At 47.8% G+C, this 23055-nt stretch overlaps 2 protein-coding genes and 1 long non-coding RNA gene across 16 annotated transcripts in view; 2 read left to right on the top strand and 1 right to left on the bottom strand.

The window, feature by feature from the left end:
* The window catches only part of LOC116527239, an 18896-nt gene extending 15800 nt beyond the window's left edge, over positions 1 to 3096 (top strand). Inside the window, exons 1-3 of one of the 2 annotated variants that reach the window (XR_004258445.1) lie at positions 1107 to 1766; positions 2312 to 2404; positions 2745 to 3096. This is a non-coding gene — a long non-coding RNA (uncharacterized LOC116527239). Of the gene's footprint in view, positions 1 to 1106; positions 1767 to 2311; positions 2405 to 2744 lie in introns of those variants that run through there. The other variant, XR_004258446.1, reaches the window with a different exon arrangement.
* The window catches only part of FRMD4A (FERM domain containing 4A), a 672294-nt gene that overhangs the window by 79014 nt on the left and 570225 nt on the right, over positions 1 to 23055 (bottom strand). For all 13 annotated transcript variants that reach the window (XM_032244155.1, XM_032244153.1, XM_032244154.1 and 10 more), the window contains 3 exons: positions 16862 to 16927; positions 16542 to 16599; positions 14164 to 14250 (listed from right to left, as the gene is read on the bottom strand). In XM_032244155.1, the coding sequence (XP_032100046.1) occupies positions 14164 to 14250; positions 16542 to 16599; positions 16862 to 16927 (211 nt within the window). The remainder of the gene's footprint in view (positions 1 to 14163; positions 14251 to 16541; positions 16600 to 16861; positions 16928 to 23055) is intronic.
* On the top strand, positions 20505 to 20992 carry LOC116527237 (60S ribosomal protein L23a). The gene has a single exon (XM_032244167.1). The coding sequence runs from the start codon at positions 20522 to 20524 to the stop codon at positions 20990 to 20992; it is 471 nt and encodes a 156-aa protein (XP_032100058.1). The 5' UTR covers positions 20505 to 20521.

Below are 23055 nucleotides of genomic sequence, written 5' to 3'. Positions count from 1 at the left end.
TAGCTAGGCCACCATGCTGGTTAGCTAGGTCTCCATGCTGGTTAGCTGGGTCTCCATGCTGGTTAGCTATGTTGCTATGCTGGTTAGCCAGGTCAACATGAGCCTTTGTTTGCCAGTCACAATCCTGGTTTGTTTGACATCATGGGATAATTATTCACTAATCCCTCTTTTCACTGGCAGTGGTATCTTGGTTTGGATATTAAAACTCTATGGTTACTAAAAGACAAATAACTGATTCCACTTCAACAGAAAGACAAATAACTTTGACTGTACTTCCATCCAACAGAAAGTAAAATGATGGTTCCCAGCAGCTGGGGGGAGAGGAAAGGCGAGTGACTGTTTCGTGGGTAAAGTTTCAGCTTTGCAAGATGATAAGTATTCCAAAGATCTGTTGTACAACGATGGGAATATACCTTACTGAACTGGCTGCTGAAAAATGGTTACAATGGTAGATTTCATGTTGTGTGCATTTTATCACCATTTGAAAAAATCTTCTGTGAGATGACCCCAAAAACCTCTTACCCACAATTGCGGTATAAAATGTTTAGGAGGATGGAAACTGAGAGGGCATTTTTAGAAATGTTCTTGAGAGGGAGATGTTCTGTGAGCTCGCTGCTACCCACAGGGGAAGGTGGAAGATGGACTGTTCTCCTTGGAGCTAGTAAGAGAGGCTCCATTAGGGTTACCTGGAGAGCTTAACAGTCGTCCCCGACATCAGACAAACTGAAGCAGGGATGGAGCCCAGATGGGGGAATGGAGAGAATTAACTTTACAGCAAGTTTGAAGCTTTGATTGTGATAAAGAACTGGACACTCTAAATTCTTAATAAAAACTTATTTTGTGGCTAGGTGTGGTGGCTCATGCCTGTAATTTCAGAACTTTGGGAGGCCAAGGCACGTGGATCATGAGGTCAGGAGATGGAGACCATCCTGGCCAACATGGTGAAACCACGTCTTTATTAAAAGTATGAAAAATTAGCCAGGCATGGTGGCGCGTGCCTGCAGTCCCAGCTACTCAGGAGGCTGAGGCTGGACAATCACTTGAATCCAAGAGGCAGAGGTTTCAGTGAGCCGACATGGCGCCACTGTACTCCAGCCTGGGTGACAGAGCAAGACTCTGTCTCAAAAAAGAAAAGAAAAGCTTATTTTGCTATTTAAAGTGACTGGGTGACTTCGTAACACCTGAGAGGGATCAGAAAAGTCAAGGGACCGCCTGTGTTTTTATTGAGAGGCAAGGAAAGAATATATTCAAAGGAACACTGGGAGATAAAAGATATGTGTCTTCTGAGTCCCAGGTGGTCACTGTTCTTATACTAGCAAAGTCTTCTGATTTTCAGACAGAGAAACTAGATCTGTTCGTAAATTACTACTGGTTCATGGCTTCTTTTGGAGTGAGAGAGGCTACGGGATGCTCCCCTGCAGTGCTTTGGGATCCAATGACAGCATTTGGTTTTGATTTGCTTCTTCAAATTGCATCGAAGGTCAACGGGGTTCCCTGAGTAGTAGGAACCTGTCTCGGTAGAGCTATTTAGAAGCCAGCCAGTCTCAGGGCGGCTGCTGTGTCGTCTGGCTGGGTGTTTATTTGCATATCTTAAATACCAAGTGTTGTGTTTGACCCCTGCTATGCACACAATCAACGTAGCTATTTATGTGGCCTCTTCAGAGGCAGGGAGAACAGCAAGTGGAGGAGACCAGGCATGATGTGGGAAGCAGATGAATCCCAGGAGACCACATATCCCCAAAGACATACCAGCTGCAGTGGAAAAGGTGCTTCCGGCTATTCAATCACATCCAGCTTAAGCACTGGTTGCATGGAAGTCAAAGACAGATGTGGGGTTACCTACTTAGAAACTGGCATTTTTGGCTGGGTGTGGTGGCTCATGCCTGTAATTCCAGTACTTTGGGAGGCCGAGGCAGGCGGATCACCTGAAGTCAGGAGTTCAAGACTAGCCTGACCAACATGGGGGAACCCTGTCTCTACCAAAAATAAAAAAAAAAAAAATTAGCCAGGTGTGATGGCACATGCCTATAATCCCAGGTATTCAGGAGGCTGAGGCAGGAGAATTGCTTGAAACCAGGAGGCGGAGGTTGTGGTGAACCAAGATCACACCACTGCACTCCAGCCTGGGCAACAGGAGAGAAACTCCGTCTCAAAAAAAAAAAAAAAAAAAGGAAATTGGCATTTTCTTCTACCACTTTCTTCTGGAAAACCGTTGCTTTTCTTCCTTTCTTTTATTCATTACTCCCCTCTGGCTTTAAAGTGACCTTGCTTTATTTACCTTGTTTAATTTCTCTTTGTTTCTGGTTTTAAGATTCCTTCAACTTCAGGATTCCTGATCATCTGCATCAACCAACTTGTGGAGAAAACTGAGGCCCAGGAAGGTGACTCACAATCGTGTAGAAATGTGAGGTGCCTTGACTGCTGGGCCAGATATCCTGCAAATAATGGCAGGGGGCAGGGGGCAGGCATGCGTCACCCCACGGGTATGTCAGGCCTGGAGAATGACCTCAGGGAAAGCTTGGGGAGATTCTTGGAGCTTGAGTGTACCCCTTCCAGGAGGCGCCTGGGAGGGACGTGTACCCCTTCCAAGGTGTCACCTAGGAGAGATTTAGACCTGCCCCTTTTTAAGGGATAATTACATTCCTCCCTTCCTGTAAGTTTCCATATTAAGTACTCTCATGTGATAGCTGCTCTCTAAGAATTATTCACCTGTACAGGGCAATGCTTTTTTTTTCTGTTCATAGACAGGTCAACCTTCCTCAAAGGTGACAGTCTGACAACAGCATAGGTTCAACAAGGACACAACAAGATGCAGGCTGGTGCCATTGGAAGCTTGGCTTACTCAGACCAGGTTCAGGATGATCTTCCCAGGACCTTGTGGGAACCGAGGGACCTGGCCTCCCAGATCCAGTGACCAAGAGAAAAATTAACCCTCTTCACAAAGAGACCCTGTTTGCTTTTTGAGGCCATTCGCCTCTTGTGTTCAGTAAAAGTGACTGTAACGACATTTGCTATGTCAAGGGCAATGGCGCTTTTCTCCTGGGGAACGAGAAACTCTGACAAGTAAACTTATTCAAGATGGAGAAAATTAGATGACATCCATACCATGTCTCTTAATCCTCACTTCACAGATATAAAAAGAGAGGCACAGAGAGGTTAAATAAATTTCTAATCACGACTTTCTAAAATATCCTGGAAGTGAGTTAGTGCCAAAATTCTTTGGTCAAGAAAATTCTTCTTTGGGGGCCTGGACAACATGGTGAAACCCTCTATCTGCAAAAAATACAAAAATTAGCCAAGTGTGTTGGCACAGGCCTGTAGCCTCAGCTACTGGGGAGGCTGAGGTGGGAGGATTGCTTGGACCTGGGAGGTCAAGGCTGCAGTGAGCTAGGATTGCAGCACTGCATTCCAGCCTGGGAGACAGAGTGAGACCTTGTCCTAAAAAACCAAAACAAAACAAACAAAACAAAACAAAAACAGAAAGGAAAGAAAATTCGACTTTGGGCCTTGGAGTGGATGTGGAGGTCATGGATTTACAAAACCTCCCTCTCTCGCTTTTTGTTTAAAAGTGTAACTGCTCGAAGACAGAATCTGATTTTAACTCAGACTAAAATGTCTTCATAACAACAAGGAAACAGTGAAGTAGGATCACATAGAAAGTTCCTCGCTAACTGCCTGTGTGAAGGCAGCGGGCCTTAAGCCTCACGCATGTGCTCAAATCCCCTTCAGGGCTTGTGGAATTAGACTGCGGAGTCCCATCCTCACACTTTCTGAGCTTATCAGTGTCAGGTGGGGATCCTTAGTTTGTATTGCTTTCTTTTTTGAGATGGAGTCTTGCTCTGTTGTCCAGGCTGGAGTGCAGTGGCATGATCTTGGCTCACTGCAGCCTCAACTTCCTGGGCTCAGGCATCCAGAGTAGCTGGGTCTATATAGGCACACCACCATGGCTGGCTAATTTTTGTATTTTGTGTGTGTGTAGAGATGAGGTCTCGTTATGGTACCTAGGCTGGTCTCCAACTCCTGCAGTCCTGCCGCCTGGACCTCCCAAAGTGTTGGGTTACAGGTGTGAGCCCCCTAGCCTGGCCATTAATTTATTTTTTATTTATTTTTTTTTTTGAGACAGGGTCCCACTCTGTCACCCAGGCTGGAGTGCAGTGGCACGATCTTGGCTCACTGCAACCTCTGCCTCCCGAGTTCAAGTGATTCTCCTGCCTCAGCCTCCCTAGTAGCTGGGATTACAGGCACATGCCACCACACCCAGCTAATTTTGTATATTTAGTAGACACGGGGTTTTGCCATGTTGGCCAGCCTGGTCTCATTGATCTCAGGTGATCCACCCTCCTTGGCCCCCGAAGTGCCAGGATTACACGTGTGAGCCGCCGCGCCTGGCCTTAGTTTGCATTTCTAACACATTTCCAGGTGATGAGGACGCTGCGGGTCCAACGACCACACTAACACTGCTGTAAAAGACACCATGCTCTACTGACAAGCCGCTCTCTCCCTGCAGGACTGAAGGATGCATGCCCTCTCCTGGAATCAGTCTCAGCTACCACCTTGCCCAAGGTTGCCACCCTCTCACCAAGGGGGTCACTTGGATGTAATGATTGGTTAATGCTGGGGGGTAAGGCTTGGCCTGCAGCCTCAACAGCTATGGTGATGGCTCTGTGGGTCGTTCTAGCTTCAGAGCTTCGTCCAGGTTGAGGGTCACCATGCTGGGACTGCACCACAGCTCAGCTTCTCTCTCTGCCGGGTTCTGCTTCCTTTATTTTCCCATTTGTTGTTAGTCCCAGAGCACACCCAGTAACTTCCTGCCTGCTAGTCCATCTTAGACTGCTTCCCAGGGAATGGTACGTACAACACTCAGGAGTAGAGAGTCACTGAAACAAACCTAGCTCTGAGAGACCCCTCCTGATCATCCATCACCCTTCCCGCTCTTCCTTACTCTGAGCTACTGTCTTCATAGAATTCAACTCTCGGGTCTATGGCCATACCACCCTGAATGTGCCTCATTTTGTCTGATCTCAGAAGCTAAGCATGGTTGGGCCTGGTTAGTACTTGGATGGGAAAATTTAGTGCTCGAACACTGTGTTGTAGATTTCTTTAACAAATACATTTGACCGCCTTCCCCACTAGACTGTCAGCTCTCTGCATGAGGGCTCTAGTCTCTCTTGTTCACTCTCTGTAGTATCTGCAAAGCCAAGGGCAGGGCCTGGTACCCAATAGGCCCTTGGACAACACCTACTGAACAACTGAATGAAGGTCCAGGCAGGAAGAGTGACACATCCTCACCAACAAGTCCTAGAGTTTCAGAAAACTAGGAAGTCGAGGAATAGGGAAGATGCTTTCAAAAGTGTTATCTGTAATTGGAAATGCTTTAAAGTTGGTTTAGTGCCATTTTATTGGAGAGGATTTCATATTCAACAACCTGTACTGAAGTTCTAAGTGCCAGCTCAGTGCTTTCAGGTGATCACCATTCTTTTTTTTTTTTTTTTTTTTGAGACGAAGTTTCACTCTTGTTGCTCAGGCTGGAGTGCAATGGCAAAATCTGGGCTCACTGCAACCTTCACCTCCCAGAGGAGTGATTCCTCAGCCTCCCGAGTAGATGGGATTGCGGAAATGCACCACCACACCTGGCTAATTTTGTGTTTTTAGCAGAGGCAGGATTTCACCATGTTGGTCAGGCTGGTCTCCATCTCCTGACCTAAGGTGATCCGCCCGCCACTGCTCCTGGCCTGTTTTTTTTTTTGTTTTTTTTTTTGAGATGGAGCCTTGCTCTGTCACCCAGGCTGGAGTGCAGTGGCATGATCTTGGCTCACTGCAACCTCTGCTTCCCAGGTTCAAGCAAGCCTTGTGTCTCAGTCTCCTGGGTAGCTGGGACTGCAGGTGAGCAACACCACAACTGGCTAATTTTTATTTTTAGTAGAGGTGGAGTTTGGGATTTTTCCAAATGGAGATGATTCAGTCACATCTGATATTGGTGGCTGGAGAAGGGTGACGTCTAGGACTGATGCTTTGACAGGAGGACCTCAATTTTCTTAGAATAGGATTCCTTTTTCTTGGAGAGTGATTTTTAAGTAGCAGATTCTGGAACTTCCTGTGCCCTCCACCTTCTACTCCCAAATCCCCACCCCTTCTCCAAAGCAGGCCAGCCTCTCTAGATGCCCAAGGCCAGGACCTACCACCCACAGTCATCGAAAGCTTCCAGGTCCACTCAGCGCTGCACTGCGATCTCAAAGGCTGAAGGACCGATAAGATATGCGGAGAAGGCCCTTTGGTGCTAGCCTGTGAATGAGGAGGGGAGGGCTGCCAAATGCTAAGAATGCCGAGTGCATCAACTGAAGTGTTTCCCCAAGCTGTGCACAGGGTGTGGTTTCCAAGCAGAATGCAGATGCAGGAATGAGGGAGGCACCCACCCAGGCTGGCCAAGTCAGAGACCCAGCAAGCAGAAAGCGAGCCAGGCAGATGCCGACAGAAGAGGAAGGTAAGTCTGACGCACTCAGCAGAATGTCCACTGCACTGCATAATTTAGCGGGGTGAATTCGCGCCAAATTAATGGAATATTTCCTGTAAATATTATTTTCCCTTCCTGTCTCTTCATCTCATTTCATTCAAAAATCTTTACCAATCCGGGGGAGTGAAAGTAATGCATCAACTCCCAGAGCCAAAGCCCCTGCTTCTGAAATACCCTTGGGAATCACAGGAAGCCACCATGGCTGCCTGGGGACAGGGGGCAGGCCATTTACTCTGGTTCCTTCTCCTAATGCCTCAGAGGGGACCCCACAGTGCTCCTAATTGTGCATCTAAGTGTACATAAAAGCCCCCCTAATTGCACATCAAATAAATAAGTAAATGCCGTCTGCTGAATATGTAACAAGGACTGACGTTGCTATTCCTTCCCATGGGGGAGAGTTCATTAAATCTGGGCTGGGAAGCAGGCTGCATTTCTTAGTGATGATTTACAGATATTGAATATTCTTTGCAAGGGAGGGTTTTCTGGAGTCAAGTGCTTTGCAACATTTGCTCTCTAACGCTTATAGCCTCAGATACAGCCTGCCCGGGACTCTCTAAGTCTTAGAGTCCATTTGGAAAGTCTTTTCTGTATTGGCTTCTGATGATCAGATGGCTGTTTGTCTGCAGGTCTGAGGACCGCGGGACCGGCTGGTATCCCCATGCCTCAGTTACTGACACTGCAAACAAGGGCAGATCATCCCAGAGATTAGAGCGCTGAGGCTTTCTCGGGCTTCAATCTAAGGAATGTAAAGACCCCTCCCCTAAAGAGGCAGCTGGATGTGAGACAGATTTTGTCCAGATTTACTTATTTTTTCCCTGTGGGACCCTGATTCTGTGAGATTTAATAAACGATGCCTCGTCAATAGATAGTATTTCATTCTCATTCAAATGTTCTCAGGGAAGAAAGAGGTAAAACTTGCCTGTACCAGCAACACCTCCCAAAACCCACGGGCTGCCCAGTCTGAGGCATGTCGCTGTTGACCGTCATTTCACACAGCTGGCAGGTTTTTCTTTTTTGATGGCCTAGGTCTCTTTACTCGACCATAAATGCGAACTAAGATGAAACCTGGGATTTACCTCCAGTGCCTAAATGCCAACCTGACACTGTCTCATTGTCTCCTGAGGCCAATAAGTTTCTAATTCGTGAAATACAGAGCCTCTGGCTTCAGCACTGCTTCTTTTTTCCTTTTTGAGACAGAGTCTCGCTCTGTCGCCAGGCAGGAGTGCAGTCAGTTGTGTGATCTCGGGTCACTGCAACCTCTGCCTCCCAGGTTCAAGTGATTCTCCTGTCTCAGCCTCCTGAATAGCTGCGATTACAGGCATCCGCCACCACGTCCAGCTAATTTTTGCATTTTTAGTAGAGACGGGGTTTCCCCATGTTGGCCAGGATGGTCTCAATCTCCTGACCTTGTGATCTGCCCGCCTCGGCCTCCCAAAGTGCTGGGATTATAGGCGTGAGCCACCGCGCCTGGCCAGCAGTGATTCTTTCTATTCCCCCCCAACACGCACACGCTAAAATGGAATTTGGTAACTAGGATAAAATAGGGAGGAACAATTGCTGCAAGATTTGTTTGTTTTGCTAACATGACTCTTCTACTTCTGTCACACTGCTGAGCCCAGACAGACAGGGAAGACCCTGTCAGCACCGTACCTGGATGCTACATTCACAACTGTGCAGAAAGACTTCCAACCGTCGCCAGGGCAAAGGAGAGAGGAGAGCTGCAAAGAACTCAAAGGGATGTCCCCAAGTGTCAAATGGCATTTGAGTATGAACAGGAGTTCTGAAGTGGGGAGGAAGGCAAAGAGCGAGGGGAAAACAAGCCGCTTGCAACTGGAGAGTGAGGGCGGGCTCCTGCTGTGCCTGCTTCTAGACAGTCATCAGCCGCTCCTCCTTGGTGCTTTTTTTGTTTGTTTGGGCTTTTTTGTGGGGGATGAGGGATGGGTCATATGGAAACCCTTGAGTGGATTCTCAAGGCGGCTGCTGAGCCCCCGTGGGTGTGCCGACAGGCTGCCGATGCTGTCGGAGTGGTGCAGGCAGTGGACACCTCTGGGCCCTGGAAAGGAGAGGGAGCAGACTCCCCCTGCTACCGCCTGTGCTTGGATACTGGCTCTTCTTGCAGTGATGCTACGTGACAGAGCTGCCATAACTGGGTCAGAGCGTCAGGGAGGGCCTCTGTTTGCTGCGGGCGGGGAGCACCTGCCTGGGCTGCAGACGCAGCTGTTGCTGCTGAAGCTTCCAGGTGCACAGTGCTGGGTGCCACTCCCTTGCCTGAGCATCCCTGGAGGCTTAAGGTGGCAGAGGTGTGCCAGGCACCAGAGCCAGGAGGGAGCGGCATCCCCTGGCACATCACCCCTCCCAGATGGTTCACCCAGCCATGAGTCCTGTGCGTGGGACCTCCCCTGCCCTTGGTGCCTTGGTATGCAGGGACACTGCTGGTCACACCCGTCAGCCTGGCTGGCCTTCCCCACGTCTGAGTTTTCAAAGCACAGAGGGCTGACAGCAGTGGCCCTTGTTTCCAGGCACACATCAGAATCCCTGTGGGGCTTCCACCAGGCTCAGAGGCTTGGTTGGGGTACAGGAGTCGGCCTGCAGGGGGCTGTGGCATCTAGACATCCCAGCAGCTTCAGAGGAGTTACTAATGTACACTGGCCCAGAGGCACTGAAGACAGACTTTCGGCACTTCAGATGCGGACTTGCGTCAGCATTCATTCGCATGTGTGTGCATCCTTTTAGGTTCTGAGATCCGGGATCAGAGGGTGGGCTTTCTGCAGTCTGAGTAACTGACATGTGCTTTAAAATAACAAAGATGGCCTTTTTATAACGGTGACGAGGTTGGCAATGTAAGAAAAAGAAACAGGCGCCCTGTTTAGGTCTTCTTGTAGCCGAGACTTCTTCACAATGGCTCCAGGTGAGCCCATGGCCTTGCCTTTAAGTTCCATCTCACATCTTAGCAGGGGTGGGTACCCCTAGAAGCTAACAAGGCTAAGGTTTTACTTTTCCTCAAGGGCTTTTCAAAGTCCTGTTTTTTTTTTTTTTTTTTTTTTTTTTTTTTTTTTTTCTGGAGATGGAGTCTTACTCTGTTGCCCAGGGCTGGAGTGCAGTTGTACAATCTCAGCTCACTGCAACCTCTGCCTCCCAGGTTCAAGTGATTCAGCCTCCTGAGTAGCTTATAGGGATTATAGGCGCCCACCAACCAGGCCCAGCTAATTTTTGTATTTTTAGTAGAGATGGGGTTTCACCATGTTGTCCAGGATGGTCTTGAACTCCTGACCTCAGGTGATCCACCCACCTCAGCCTCCCAAAGCACTGGGATTACAGGTGTGAGCCCCCACGCCTGGACAAAGACCTGTTCTTAATTGTATATTCAGATTGTACATTCATTTCTTAAGGAGGGCCCCGAATGATGTAAGCTTCAGGGCCCATGCAACGGAAGCAGCCTTTGCATCTCGCCGTGATCATCATGATTGGGAAATGAACTCTTCACTCCCAGCTACTGGTGTGCCAGCTGCCAATCCAACCTCCTCTCTCTGTCCAGTCCCTGGTTCAGTGATGCTTTGAAAATTCTTGCTACTCTTGAGCTCCAACTGAATGCCCAACTGCCTACTAGTCACAGTCACCTGGATATCCCATCACGCCTGCAGCGTGGCATGTCCTAAGCTGCACTCGTCCCTCATCTGTCACTCCCAGTCCTCCCCTTCTCCTAGCATCCATGCTCTGGTGGATCCTGAAGCCTGGAGTCATTCTGCATTCTCCTCCTCCTCTCAGGGCCTCCCTCTCCCACCCACAGGTGACCAGGAACACACGCCTTCTCAACGTCTTGGTTCCCCATCTCCATCCTCAAGCCCCGCCAGGTGTGGCCTGCCCTACCATCATCATGTGCTGGTTTCTGAGTCTTGTCCTTGGTTTCTCCTAGCCAACCTCCAAGCAGTTTCCAGAGGGTGCTTCTACAGCAATGGAAATCTGACACTATACATCTCTCCTTCAAATAGATGCAGCTCCACTCCCTACAGAGGATAAAGTTCTCCTCGCAGAGCCTTTAAGCCTCCAGGACCTGTGAGCCCTGGCCTCCTCACCAGCTCCTCTGTTCTCACCCAATGTTCCAGTGTGAATGGCGCTGTGTCGCCTACCCCTGTCACTGTGGTTTCAGGCACACCGGCCTCTCTCCTGAACACTTCCCCATCCCATTCCTCCATCTGCAAAACTCTTTGCATCCTTGAAGACCCACTCACTCCCTCTCTGCTTCCTCTGTGAGGACTTCTCCTTATGCCGGTTGACAACTGCCTTCTGGAATCACCATCGACCTTCACATAGGTTCCTATTACACTGCTCAGACACGGGCTTAATATCATATATCTTGGAGGACAGGATTTATGCCTCATCTCAGTGCCCAGTGATGTGCTTGACACCTAATAGGTATGCAATAACTGTTTTGTTTTGTTTTTTGAGATGGAGTCTGGCTCTGTCACACAGGCTGGAGTGCAGTGGCGTGATCTCAGCTCACTGCAAACTCTGCCTCCTACATTCAGGTGATCCTCCTGCCTTACCCTCCTGAATAGCTGGGATTACAGACATGCACCACCATGTCTGGCTAATTTTGCATTTTTAGTAGAGACAGGGTTTCACCATGTTGGTCAGGCTAGTCTTGAACTCCTGACCTCAGGTGACCTATTCACCCACCTTGGCCTCCCAAAGTGCTGGGATTACAGGTGTGAGCCACTGTGCCCGACTGCAATGACTGTTTTTTGAGTGAATAATGGCTCTGACGGCTTGGTAGTCTGTCCTTAAATTAGAAACGGGCTGGAAAAGTCTAACTTCTTCTTCAAAGGCCACAGAAACCCAAGTGATTTTCAATAACAACCCAGTCTGGGTTAGAGCCAATGCCCTGGAAAATGATATTAACCTTTTAACATTTTAAATTCAAGAACCAGGATAAGTTCCATTCATTATTGTAAATTCTCTTATTCAGTGGCTGATTATTCATGCCTTTGGCTTCTTACTTTTCCTTATCTTAAAGCCTGTTTTAGCATCTTATAATAGTTATAATTGGCCAAGCATGGTGGCTCACGCCTGTAATCCCAGCACTTTGGGAGGCCAACCTGGGCGGATCATGAGGTCAGGAGGAGACCATCCTGGCCAACATGGTGAAACCCCACCTCTGGTAAAAATATAAAAATTAGCCAGATGTGGCGGTGCGTGCCTGTAATCCCAGCTACTCAGGAGGCTGAGGCAGGAAAATTGCTTGCACCTGGAGGTTGCAGTGAGCCGAGACTGTGCCACTGCAGTCCAGCCTGGTAACAAAGCAAGACTCTGTCTCAAAAAAAATGAATAATACTAATAGTTAAAATTGATCAAGCCCTAGCTATGCATCCTCTCCTGCGTTTCACACACATCAACTGCTAGCTGATCACCTCTTCAATCTTCATTAGAACCTCAATTAGAGAAATAAAGCTTAAACATTCAACATATTAATAAATTGAACCCAACAAGTATGGATACTTGATAGCATGTCTCCTAAGATGCTTAGAGGGAGAAGTGATTTTAACTGCTAGATTTTAACTATCTCTGCTATAGATCTCAATTATCCACGATGGCCTGGGTCTTCCACCACTACGGGCAAGAGAGAGCTCAATGTATTGCAGCCTGAATTTTGTTAAAGGCTTTAGGGAGTATTCTTGGATTTTGCAAACAGCAAAAACAGTCAGGTTAAAAAAGAGAAGGGTCAGGTTAGGCGCGGTGACTCACGCCTGTAATCTCAGCACTTTGGGAGGCTGAGGTAGGTGGGTCACTTGAGGTCAGGAGTTTGAGACAGGCCTGGCCAACATGATGAAACCCCGTCTCTACTAAAAATACAAAAATTAGTCGGGCGTGGCGTCGAGCACCTGTAATACAGCTACTGGGGAAGCTGAGGCATGAGAATCACTTGAACCCAGGAAGCAAAGGTCGCAGTGAGCCAAGATCGCGCCCCTGCACTCCAGCCTCGGAGACAGAGCAAGACCCTGTCTAAAAAAAAAAAGAAGGGTCATTGTAAAAAGAAGGAGGGAAGACAGGGAGGGAAGAAAAGGCACAGACAATTATAGAAAGACCACGTGGGAAAAAGGCACAGGGGAAGCAGGAAGAAAAATACAGGGAGAAAGAGGAATCCCGCAATTGAGGAAAACAAAGCCAGAAAAAATAAGCACAGAGAGTCCAATTAATTTCTTGTTGCATATAAAAGGGTAAGAAAAGCCTTTGGAGATAGCCTCAAAACAACACCCCCTCCACACCACAAAGAGCCAGGTTCTTCCTGAATTGTACCCAGTGAATAATTCCCTCATCATTTGCTCAGGATCTTTTCTTAGAACTTAACCGCCTTGCTGATCAATGAAGTGAAAATCCTCCCCAACATGGGAACGTTTTCTTCTTCTGTCAATTTAATAAAGAAGCTGGCTAAGGACAGATGTTAACTGGATAGCCTACAATCCACTCAGATGTGTAGTGTGGGTTTCAATCCTATTCGTGGATAAAACAGCTTGGAAAGCAATCTGGAGTGACATAATGGGCCAACGCTGCCTTCTCTCTGCTAAAGCAAGTGTAGTTTTGATAGGTTTTTAATATGTATTTCAGGGTTTGAACTGCATACCATCTCTCTGTTATTCTCTGCCAGGGAATCTGAATGACAGCACTCGCCTCTAAGATTGTTTCCACTATAATTTTTCAATTTGTTCTGGTCTGAAAAATGTGTGTAAACGAAAACAGAGAAAATTCAAACGCTGTGTCCCCTTCAAACATTCCACTTTGGGTTTACAAGGACTTTGCAAACCGTTCTCTGTTTCTCTCCCTCTTTGGCAACTAATTTTATTTTCTGATCACCTTTACTGAACCAGAAAATATTTGCTGGATTTCCAGGAACCTCTCTCTCTTTTTTTTAACCTTTTTTTTTTTTTCTTTGAGACAGAGTCTCACTCTGTCACCCAGGCTGGAATACAGCGGTGCAATCTTGGCTCACAGCAACCTCTGCCTCCCGGGCTAAAGCGATTCTCATGCTTCAGTGTCCCAAGTAGCTGGGATTACAGGCATGCACAACCTTGCCTGGCTAATTTTTGTAATTTTAGTAGAGATGGGGTCTCACCATGTTGGCCAGGCTGGTATTGAACTCCTGGCCTTAAGTGATCCGCTTGCTTCCGGGTCCCAAAGTGTTGGGATTATAGGCGTGAGCTACTGTGCATAGCCTTTTTGACCCGCAATCTCTTCTTTCAGCTCTCCCACCTCCCTTGATCCTGTCCCAAAAACCTTTGGGAGAACTCAGATGGCTTCAGGATTCAAGAGAAATTTGATATCATTTTTCCAAAGAATATAGCCCCACTGGAAATTAAGGAACACGACAGTCTCTCAAAAGTCTCTTTGCCCATCTGCTCTGGAGAGAACCGAGCCGGCCACCTCACCTTAAGTAATTATAACAGCTTAGGTTTCCTTAGAGACAGGGAGAAGAAAATGAAAAAATATTTACCCAGGGAACTCAGAAGGGATTACTGTGGAGTAATTTGTATACACTTAAATTAGCAGGGGATTGGGAGCCTTTAGGCTGCCTGGCGTGAGGATTTTTTAAGTCACTTCTACACCTGTACCTCTCTGGATCTGAGAGGCGTTACACCCACGCAGGAGACCACCCTTACCTTCCTTGGCTTCACTTTATCATGGTAGTCATACTGGAAGATCCCTTTGTAGCTCAGGCCCAGCCACCATGGTATGCCCTGCTTGTCCTAGGACATCAAAAAAAGGTGCATGTAATTCTAGGGCTGGAGGAAGCAAACACGCGCCAAGTGGAGATTTCCTGGCTCGGGTGCAGAGGAGGGAAAGTGTCATTTCTTTGGAATGGATGGAGCTCACCTGCCCACTTCATTCCTTAACATCTGCACCCCTCATTGAAAGATGCTCTGTTATGTAAAGAGGGGACATGGGGAGTGCCGGGGGCTGGGGCTTGGCTCTGCTCCTAATCAGCCCCACGGTAGAGGTCCTTTCCCTTTAGAAACAACGAGTGAATGCCCTGCTTTCTCTCTCTCCCTCTCCCTTTTTTTCCTTCTAAGACTTTAGGCATTCCATGCTGGAACGCCCACTCACCACGAAGGAAAATCTGTGAGATGTGAGATGTCACACCTAATAAAAGGACCCTCTGGGCAGAGAAACTGTCATTGAAGGTCAGAGCCAGAGGAGCCATGGAGACTATGGAAAGTGACTCCTCTCATTTTAATAACAAATCACAGCAGAGTTTGCCCAGCTTTACCCAGGACCTTCCCCAGCCCCGGGGAGCACAGGCCAGAAGGTGTCACCCCGAGGTCCTGCTCACCCAAGATGACAGCTGTGTCCAGGCAGGGCGTTAGGACTCATGCTGTTGGACAGGTAGCAAAATGCAAGCCAAAACAGTCTCAGGACTGAATTAGAAACACCGAGTCCTTGTTTATTCCTTTTTTTGTTTTTTTTTGAGATAGTCTTGCTCTGTCACCCAGGCTGGAGTGCAGTGGCATGGTCTTGGCTCACTGCAACCTCCGCCTCCCAGGTTCAAGCAACTCACCCACCTCAAGCCTCCCGAGTAGCTGAGACTACGGCATGTGCCACCACGTCTGGCTAATTTTTGTATTTTTAGTAGAGATAGGGTTTTCACCATGTTGTCCAGGCTGGTCTCAAACTCCTGACCTCAACTGGTTCGCCTACGTTGGCCTCCCAAAATGCTGGGATTACAGGCGTGAGCCACTGCGCCTGGCCCCCTCGTTTATTCTTTTAACAGAGAACTCTTATCACCTGAGTGTAAGTTGCAATTCTATATGCAAATAGGATGATTCTGAGTTAATTGGAGCTCCCAGAAGCTAGGATTTTATAGTGAGAACATCAGGCAGCTTTTCCCTAGATATGCCCTAATTGCCAAGTTTCTAAATAACTTAATACACCCCTATTGTGGGTATCTGGAAAACTTGAAACGGGCGTAATATTTTCGGAATATTTGTGGGGTGTGAGTTATTTCAAGATGAGCAAAAAGATAAAAGGCAAAAGAGATACATTTGAAATTCTTTTAAAGCTTCATGGTGTATGATTTGTTTAAAAAAAACCACAAAACTTTACAGGTACTATAAAATCCTCATCTTAACCCCCTGCCTCTGGGAAGTAGTTGTGTGCACTGCAAGGGTTTCAGATCATGGAACAAGAGGAAACCCAATGCCACTGCAACAGCGGATTGGCCAGGTAAGTGCTGTTTTACAGCGTAAAACAGGGCATCCATGAGATCACAAGGCCACCAGACAGGGAGCTTGATGCAGCTGGGCCAGGCTTCCTGGATTCGTGCTCTTTTCCAAGTAAGTAGCAGAACCATTTGCTTATGCTTTGAGATTCTAATTGCCAAACACCCACACTTGGTACTTTGAAAATCACAAGCCCTGCTCTGATCTTTACCAAACTGAAATAAAGAGCACAGTTTTGAAGTTTCCTTGGAAGACAGAAAGCATATATATCAGAGGTAGCCTTTCTGTTAAGTTCCAGGGCTGACAAAGAAATGGACCACAGGTTGAAGCAAGTTGAAAGACAGGATGAAGTTTCCTGTATTTCAAATTGTCTCCCCGACAGCATGCAATCTTCCTGACCAAGGTCCCCTGACCTGTATTTCCACCAGGAGTTATAAAGAAAAAAAAAAATGAGGGCTGGGCATGGTGCCTCATACCTATAATCCCAGCACTTTGGGAGGCTGAGGCAGGAGAATCACCTGAGGTCAGGAGTTTGAGATCAGCCTGGCCAACACAGCGAAACCTCATCTCGACAAAATACAAAAATTAGCTGGGTGTAGTGGCAGGAGCCTGCAATCCCAGCTACTCAGGAGGCTGAGGTAGGAGAATTACTTGAACCTGGGAAGCAGAGGTTGCAGTGTGCCAAGATTGTGCAACTGAACTCCAAACTGAGAGACAGAGTGAGACTCTATCTCAAAAAAAAAAAAAAAAAAAAAAAAAAGCAGTTTTGATTTGTTTGTTTAGGGGAGGTTTGGCAACGTTTACCAAATGAGTTCACTCACCTTCACTGCATAATAGTGAACCCCGTAGGTTGGGAGAGATTCCACAATGCTCATGTAGCTGGAAAGACAACACGAAGAAACACACACAGAATGCACACAAGGCTAGTTACTCAGCAGATCTGGTATCATATACGTATTTGTGTATGTGTGTGTGATCAAGTTCTCAGAGTCACTATTTACTTGAAAACTAAATTGAAACACCGTCCCCCCCACCCCCACCACTCCCAGATATGTCTTCGGAGAGGAACTGAACAATCCTGACATATGATATATTAACACATACAAACGCTATCCCCATGCGAGCCGGAAGGGTCACTTACTTCACGATCGCTTGACCTCGTGTCTGACCATTCAGTTTCTTGTAGTGCTCAATGACTCTGTCTTCACTGCAATTAGAAGAAAAGAATGCTGTTAGCAGAGTCCCTAGGTCAACAGCCAAGCCTCCTGCTGGCCAGGTATTTTTCAGCCCCATCTCATAAGAAGCTCCAAGGCACCAACAGCTCCTGGAAAAATGATTTGTCCTGGAATGGCATTTCCAAGCTCAGGCTGAGTGCGGCCTATTTGGATGTAGATTGACTTAAAAAATGGTCCGTTTTTTTTCAAAGGACTTGCATTCTCTTTATCTTTGATTTATTTTTCTTTTTTTTTTTTTTTGAGACGGAGTCTCACTCTGTCACCCAGGCTGGAGTGCCATCAATGGTGCGATCTTGGTTGACTGCAACCTCCACCTCCTGGGTTCAAGTGATTCTTGTGCCTCAGCCTCCCAAGTAGCTGAGACTACAGGTGCGTGCCACCACACCTGGCTAATTTTTGTATTTGCAGTAGAGACAGGGCTTCATCATGTTGGCTAGGCTGGTCTCAAACTCCTGACCTCAAGCGATCTGCCCACTTTGGCCTCCCAAAGTGCTGGGATTACAGGTGTGAGCCACTGTGTCTGGCTTATCTTGAATTTCTAATCAAGAAATATAAGACTGGAGCCCAGGCTGGGTGCAGTGGCTCATGACTGTAATTCCAGTGACTAGGGAGGCTGAGGTGGGTGGATTGCTTGAGCCTAGGAGTTTGAGACCAGCCTGGGCAACACAGTGAGACCTTGTCTCTATCTAAAAATACAAAAATTAGCCAGGCATGGTGGGGTGTCCTGTAGTCCCAGCCACTTGGGAGGCTGAGGTGGGATGATCATTTGAGCCCAGGAGGTCGAGGCTGCAGAGAGCTAGGATTGTGCCACTGCACTCCAGCCTGGGCGACAGAGTGAGAGACCCTGGCTCAAAATAAAAAACAAAAGAACAAAAAGACTGGCACCCCGGTTTTGGGATCAGCTCCTTGGAAGCAATGGTACCCTAAGAAGAGGAAGCAGACAGCGTTGAGCATACATGGATACCCAGACTGAACTCCCTGGGATCCTTCTTATCCTCATCTCCCGAGTCCTGTCCACACAGGGCCTTATGGGGAGATGGCAGGCATCGACCTTAACCCATAGCCTACCTGCTCTGAATGAGAAGTCAGGGATGGAAGGCTTTCCAGGAGGATGGAATGTTCTGGAACTTGGGCCTGGTTAATACAAACCATGGGGCAATGGAAGCCACACAGAACACTTTGGGGAACAACAGCAAACCAGCTACCAGACGTAGACACGAACTTCCTCCCCTTCTGAAAGCTAAGGTGTTTTTTTTGGTTTTTGTTTTTGTTTTTTTTTTGAGAAGCAATCTTGCTTGTCACCCGGGCTGGAGTGCAGTAACACGATCTCGGCTCACTGCAACATCCGCCTCACAGGTTCAAGCAATTCTTGTGCCTCAGCCTCCTGAGTAGTTAGGATTACAGGTGTGCATCATCACACCCAGTTAATTTTTGTATTTTTAGTAGAGATGGGGTTTCGCATGTTGACCAGGCTGGTTTCAAACTCTGGACCTCAGGTGATCTGCCCACCTCTGCCTCCCAAAGTGCTGGGATTACAGGCATGAGCCACCGCACCCAGTTGAAATCCTGTTTCTGCTATGGAAGAGGTTAGCTGGCTCCTTGGCAGCAGTGTCAAGCCTACCCCCTGAGACATGACTTTGGTGCCCATGGGGTAGGAGATACCGTTGCACCCACTCCTGCCTTTGGGTGGGCAGAGCCAACCTCGGGAATCCCAGGGAAGCAGGTGCAGGCAGAAAGCCTCACCCCACCTGCTGAGGTGTGGAGTCCAGGCACCTCAGCCTCCCTGGTCAGGCCCCAGAGCCTTGGAACCTCAGTTCTCACTCTTCTGTCTCACTCCTTGTCACCCTCCCTGTCCGCCATCAAAGCTCTGTATACCCTCAGGTTCTCGTTAGAGGATCTTTATTATCAATTATTATTATTTTTGAGACAGGGGCTTGCTCTATCGCCCAGGCTGGAGTGCAGTGGCATGACCTTGACTCACCGCGACCTCCATCTCCCGGGTTCAAGCAATTCTCCTGCCTCAGCCTCCCTAGTAGCTGGGATTACAGATGTGTACCACCAGGCCTGGCTAATTTTTGTATGTTTAGTAGAGATGGGGTTTCACTACATTGGCCAGGCTGGTCTTAAACTCCTGATCTCAAATGATCTGCCTGCCCCAGCCTTCTGAAGTGCTGGGATTACAGGTGTAAGCCACCACACCGGCCCTATTATCTATTATTCGTCACTACGGGATCTGCCTAAAGCCTTCATTTACCCACATTTTTCTATTTTCATTCTTAGTAAGGCCAGCTTTGGGGTAACAGGTTCTACATGTTCACCACCTAGCCCTTGGGGGTAATTTATTTCTCTTTCAATAACTACCTTAACCTCCGATTAGTATCTTTTAATTTTCATATTCTGGAACTTGATGTGCAGAGGACAGTCACAGGTCTTGATAAAGAAGGGTCTTTATAAATACCCAGAATGGGGGCCAGTGGGCTACAGGGGGCCTTACTTCAGTTGGAGTCACTTCTATGGGGTCTGGACATCCTCTATTCAGAAAGGGGAAGACCCAGCCATCTCTCTCCTGGGCTCCCACGTGCCGAGGAAGTTCTATGTTAAGTGTGACAAAGTCGTCTCCTGATAGATGATTCCTAAAGAGCGTGTCCCCCAAGTGCAGAGCCAGCCTCACTAAATCTGCAGCACTGCGACAGGAGGTTCGGTGGTTCCAGTCCCTTCCATCCCACTCCCTCAATCGACAGCTGCCTCGGAGTGTTTCCTACCACGTGATCTGGGGTTTTGTGAGGTTGCCTCCCAGGTCCAGGGTCAAGCAACTCAGTGTAGATAGGAGCCTTTTTCCTTTGCAGCTCTAGGGAGAGAGGGTCCCTGGGGTGAGGTGAGGAGGTACAAGTCATCATAGCATTGTAGCCACAAACACACAGAAAGCTCAGGAGAAACACCCATGAAAGAAAGTCAAAATCACTGTCAGAAGGCTGTGCCGCTGTTTAACAAGGACATGTTCTGACCACAGGATTCCGGGTGGCTGACAGCTGCGGAAATCTTTGCCACCCCCAGTTCACCCTGGAACGCCTGCTCTCTGAGACCACAACAGGGGGCTTCCCCATCCTCAGCTTTTCCTGCTCGCTTTGCCACATGGTGGGCTCATCCTGGGATAGCAACCTGACCGAGAACCTATTCTGCTCCCAGCTTGTCCCCACCTCTGCTCTGGAACTTCACAGAGGGCTGATGTGCTCTGAGCTTTGCAGACAATTTCCCCATACCCTAGATTTGGAGCAGAGACTCCAGGGGATAACTAGCAGAAATCCAGCACTGTCTGGAGGACGCAGCATTACGTGGATGAAAAAGGCAAATGAGCAAAGCTGCCTATTCCCGGGTCACTGGCTGGGTTGTGTTGCTAAGTCAAATGACCTCTCTGAAGAGAAGTGGGTACTGCTTGGTAAAATGCATGGGTGATGGAAGGAGAAATAGGGGGACAGTGACATGGTTCCCTGTCTTGGATCAGCTGCTAGCCTGTTGTGCTCAGTGGTTTCGCAATATAAAAAGATGTCCCGGACCCTTTTCACAAGATGGCGCCGAAAGCGAAGAAGGAAGCTCCTGCCCCTCCTAAAGCCGAAGCCAAAGCGAAGGCTTTAAAGGCCAAGAAGGCAGTGTTGAAAGGTGTCCACAGCCACAAAAAAAAGAAGATCCGCACGTCACCCACCTTCCGGCGGCCCAAGACACTGCGACTCCGGAGGCAGCCCAAATATCCTCGGAAGAGCGCCCCCAGGAGAAACAAACTGGACCACTATGCTATCATCAAGTTTCCGCTGACCACTGAGTCTGCCATGAAGAAGATAGAAGACAATAACACACTTGTGTTCATTGTGGATGTTAAAGCCAACAAGCACCAGATCAAACAGGCTGTGAAGAAGCTCTATGACATTGATGTGGCCAAGGTCAACACCCTGATTCGGCCTGATGGAGAGAAGAAGGCATATGTTCGACTGGCTCCTGATTATGATGCTTTGGATGTTGCCAACAAAATTGGGATCATCTAAACTGAGTCCAGCTGGCTAATTCTAAATATATGTATATCTTTTCACCACAAACACAAGCAGTAAAAAAAAAAAAAAGATGTCCCTGCATAGCTTACTGAGGCGATAGGGGTGGTCAGGTGGCCCAGCATTTACAAACAAGGCCTGCTGGGGGAAATCCAGCTCAGGGTCCTGATCCCGCCTTGTTCTGTTCCCCTGGGCCCATCATTCTAACTTTCTGCCTCAGTTGCCTCCTCAACAGGAAAATCGCATGGTGTGAAAAGTCCATGCTTGTTAAACGTGTGGGAAAATGAGCAGAAAGCTTTCTTGCACCATGACTCAGCATTAGTATGCTACTTTCACTGCTTTCCAATACCATGATGTGACGGTATATTTCCTCTTTTAATTACTGTCTGAAGTAGGTTGGTGTGTGTCATCCCATTTTGCAGAGGAGAAATTGGCAAAAGCCACCTGGATGGTCACTGCAGGGGCTTGGGGGGGATGCTAAGACCCACTGCCTTGCTCACCAGGCAGCAGCCTGCAGGTTGCCCATCGAATGTGTGAACTCCAGCAGGGGCAGGAGGGTCCCCAAAGAATGGTGAGGATGCCTCCTTAGTTCAGGAATTATCAGGGGACTTTGAGACTCTGGGCAACTGTGGTGGGAGGGGGAGAAAGGTCTCCCCCACCAGTGAGGGGTCCTGGTTAACCTTGCTGAGTGCTGATTCTAGGGCCCAGAGAGAAAGACAGTGAACAAGCTCTGTGCACCTGCTCACTCTTCATTCTGTATCTGTATGAAGCATGGACAGCACTTAGCCCTAACCTTGTGGCTTTGATTTTTAAAAATCTATATATAAGGGGTATGAAAATAGTTATGTACGTAGAAGGAATACATTCTAGTATTTGATAGTACAGTAGGGAAATTATAGTTAATGATCATTGGTTGCATATGTCAAAGAAGATTTGTAATGTTTCCAATACAGGGAAATAAATGCTTATGGTGACAGACATCCCAGTTATCCTGATTTGAACACCACACATTATGTACAGATATTAGCGTATCACATATACACCAAAAACATGTACAACTATTACGCATCAATAAGAATCAAAAATCCATATAAATAAGGTTGAACTATTAGAGCCAACACCAGCTAGACAACTGTGATGAAATGTTGTGGTTGTGGTTGTTGTTTTCAGCAGGGTGTCATCAGGAGGGGTCCCTGTCATTGACGTTTATGCATCTGCTGGGCTGTGATGCGGACTGAAAGTCCCCCGTCCTGCCACCCTCTCAGGGCATTTAACACTGGCTTGGGCACTTATGGGTCTGAAGGGGGCTCAGGGAAAGTGCTGGCCTGGTCACGATGGTACCAGACGAGCTGGCAAGCCAGCTATAGGTGAAGATGTTCATACTGAGGAGAGACAGAGGGAGTGTAGGTGAAGGGAGGTGCTTCTGGGTTTGTAATCGTGTAAACACAGAACAGACAATGGAGATGGTGAAGGGAAGATCCAGAGACATGGGGAGAAGAGAAGAAATTCAAAACTCTTGTAATGTAAGTAGCGTTGTTCTAAGGTATGGAAAGGAATGAATGAAGAGATGATGGAGGGACCCACAACAGGATAACTCTCAAAGGTGGGTACATTCCTCCCTGGTCCTCTCTCGTTACCTCTCACATCCCCGTGGCCTTGACCACTGGATTTTTGGAATTGAACAGCCAGGAGGCTACAGAGGGATAAGGCCCAGCAGCATAGAGAATTAGAGAGGCGGGGAATAGGGTCCATGAACGAGGAAACGGGACCATCATTTTTTGGTGTTTGGACTGCAAGTCTCAACATTTGGAAGGTGATGTGTACAAAATCCCTGCAGGTTAAACAGATTTTGCTCTTTGGGGGCAGATTATAATTAGAGAAAGCCATTATCCATCTACATCTATGTTTCCAAAAGAGGAGTGGCAATAAAACAGATCAAAGAGATGAAATGAGGGATGCCAGACACAGAAGGGAGCTCGCAGCCTAGGGCCCGGCTCCCCGTGATGTGGTCTCTCAGAGAGATGTGATTTATGAGCCAGAGTTGAATCCTGCTAATGAAC

This window comes from Sapajus apella, unplaced genomic scaffold (genome assembly GCF_009761245.1).
Source record: "Sapajus apella isolate SASKATOON/1434 unplaced genomic scaffold, GSC_monkey_1.0 scaffold53, whole genome shotgun sequence".
Classification (NCBI taxonomy): domain Eukaryota; kingdom Metazoa; phylum Chordata; class Mammalia; order Primates; family Cebidae; genus Sapajus; species Sapajus apella.
The sequence above is the reverse complement of the archived record's forward strand: the minus strand, read 5'-3'. Positions and strand labels throughout refer to the sequence as shown.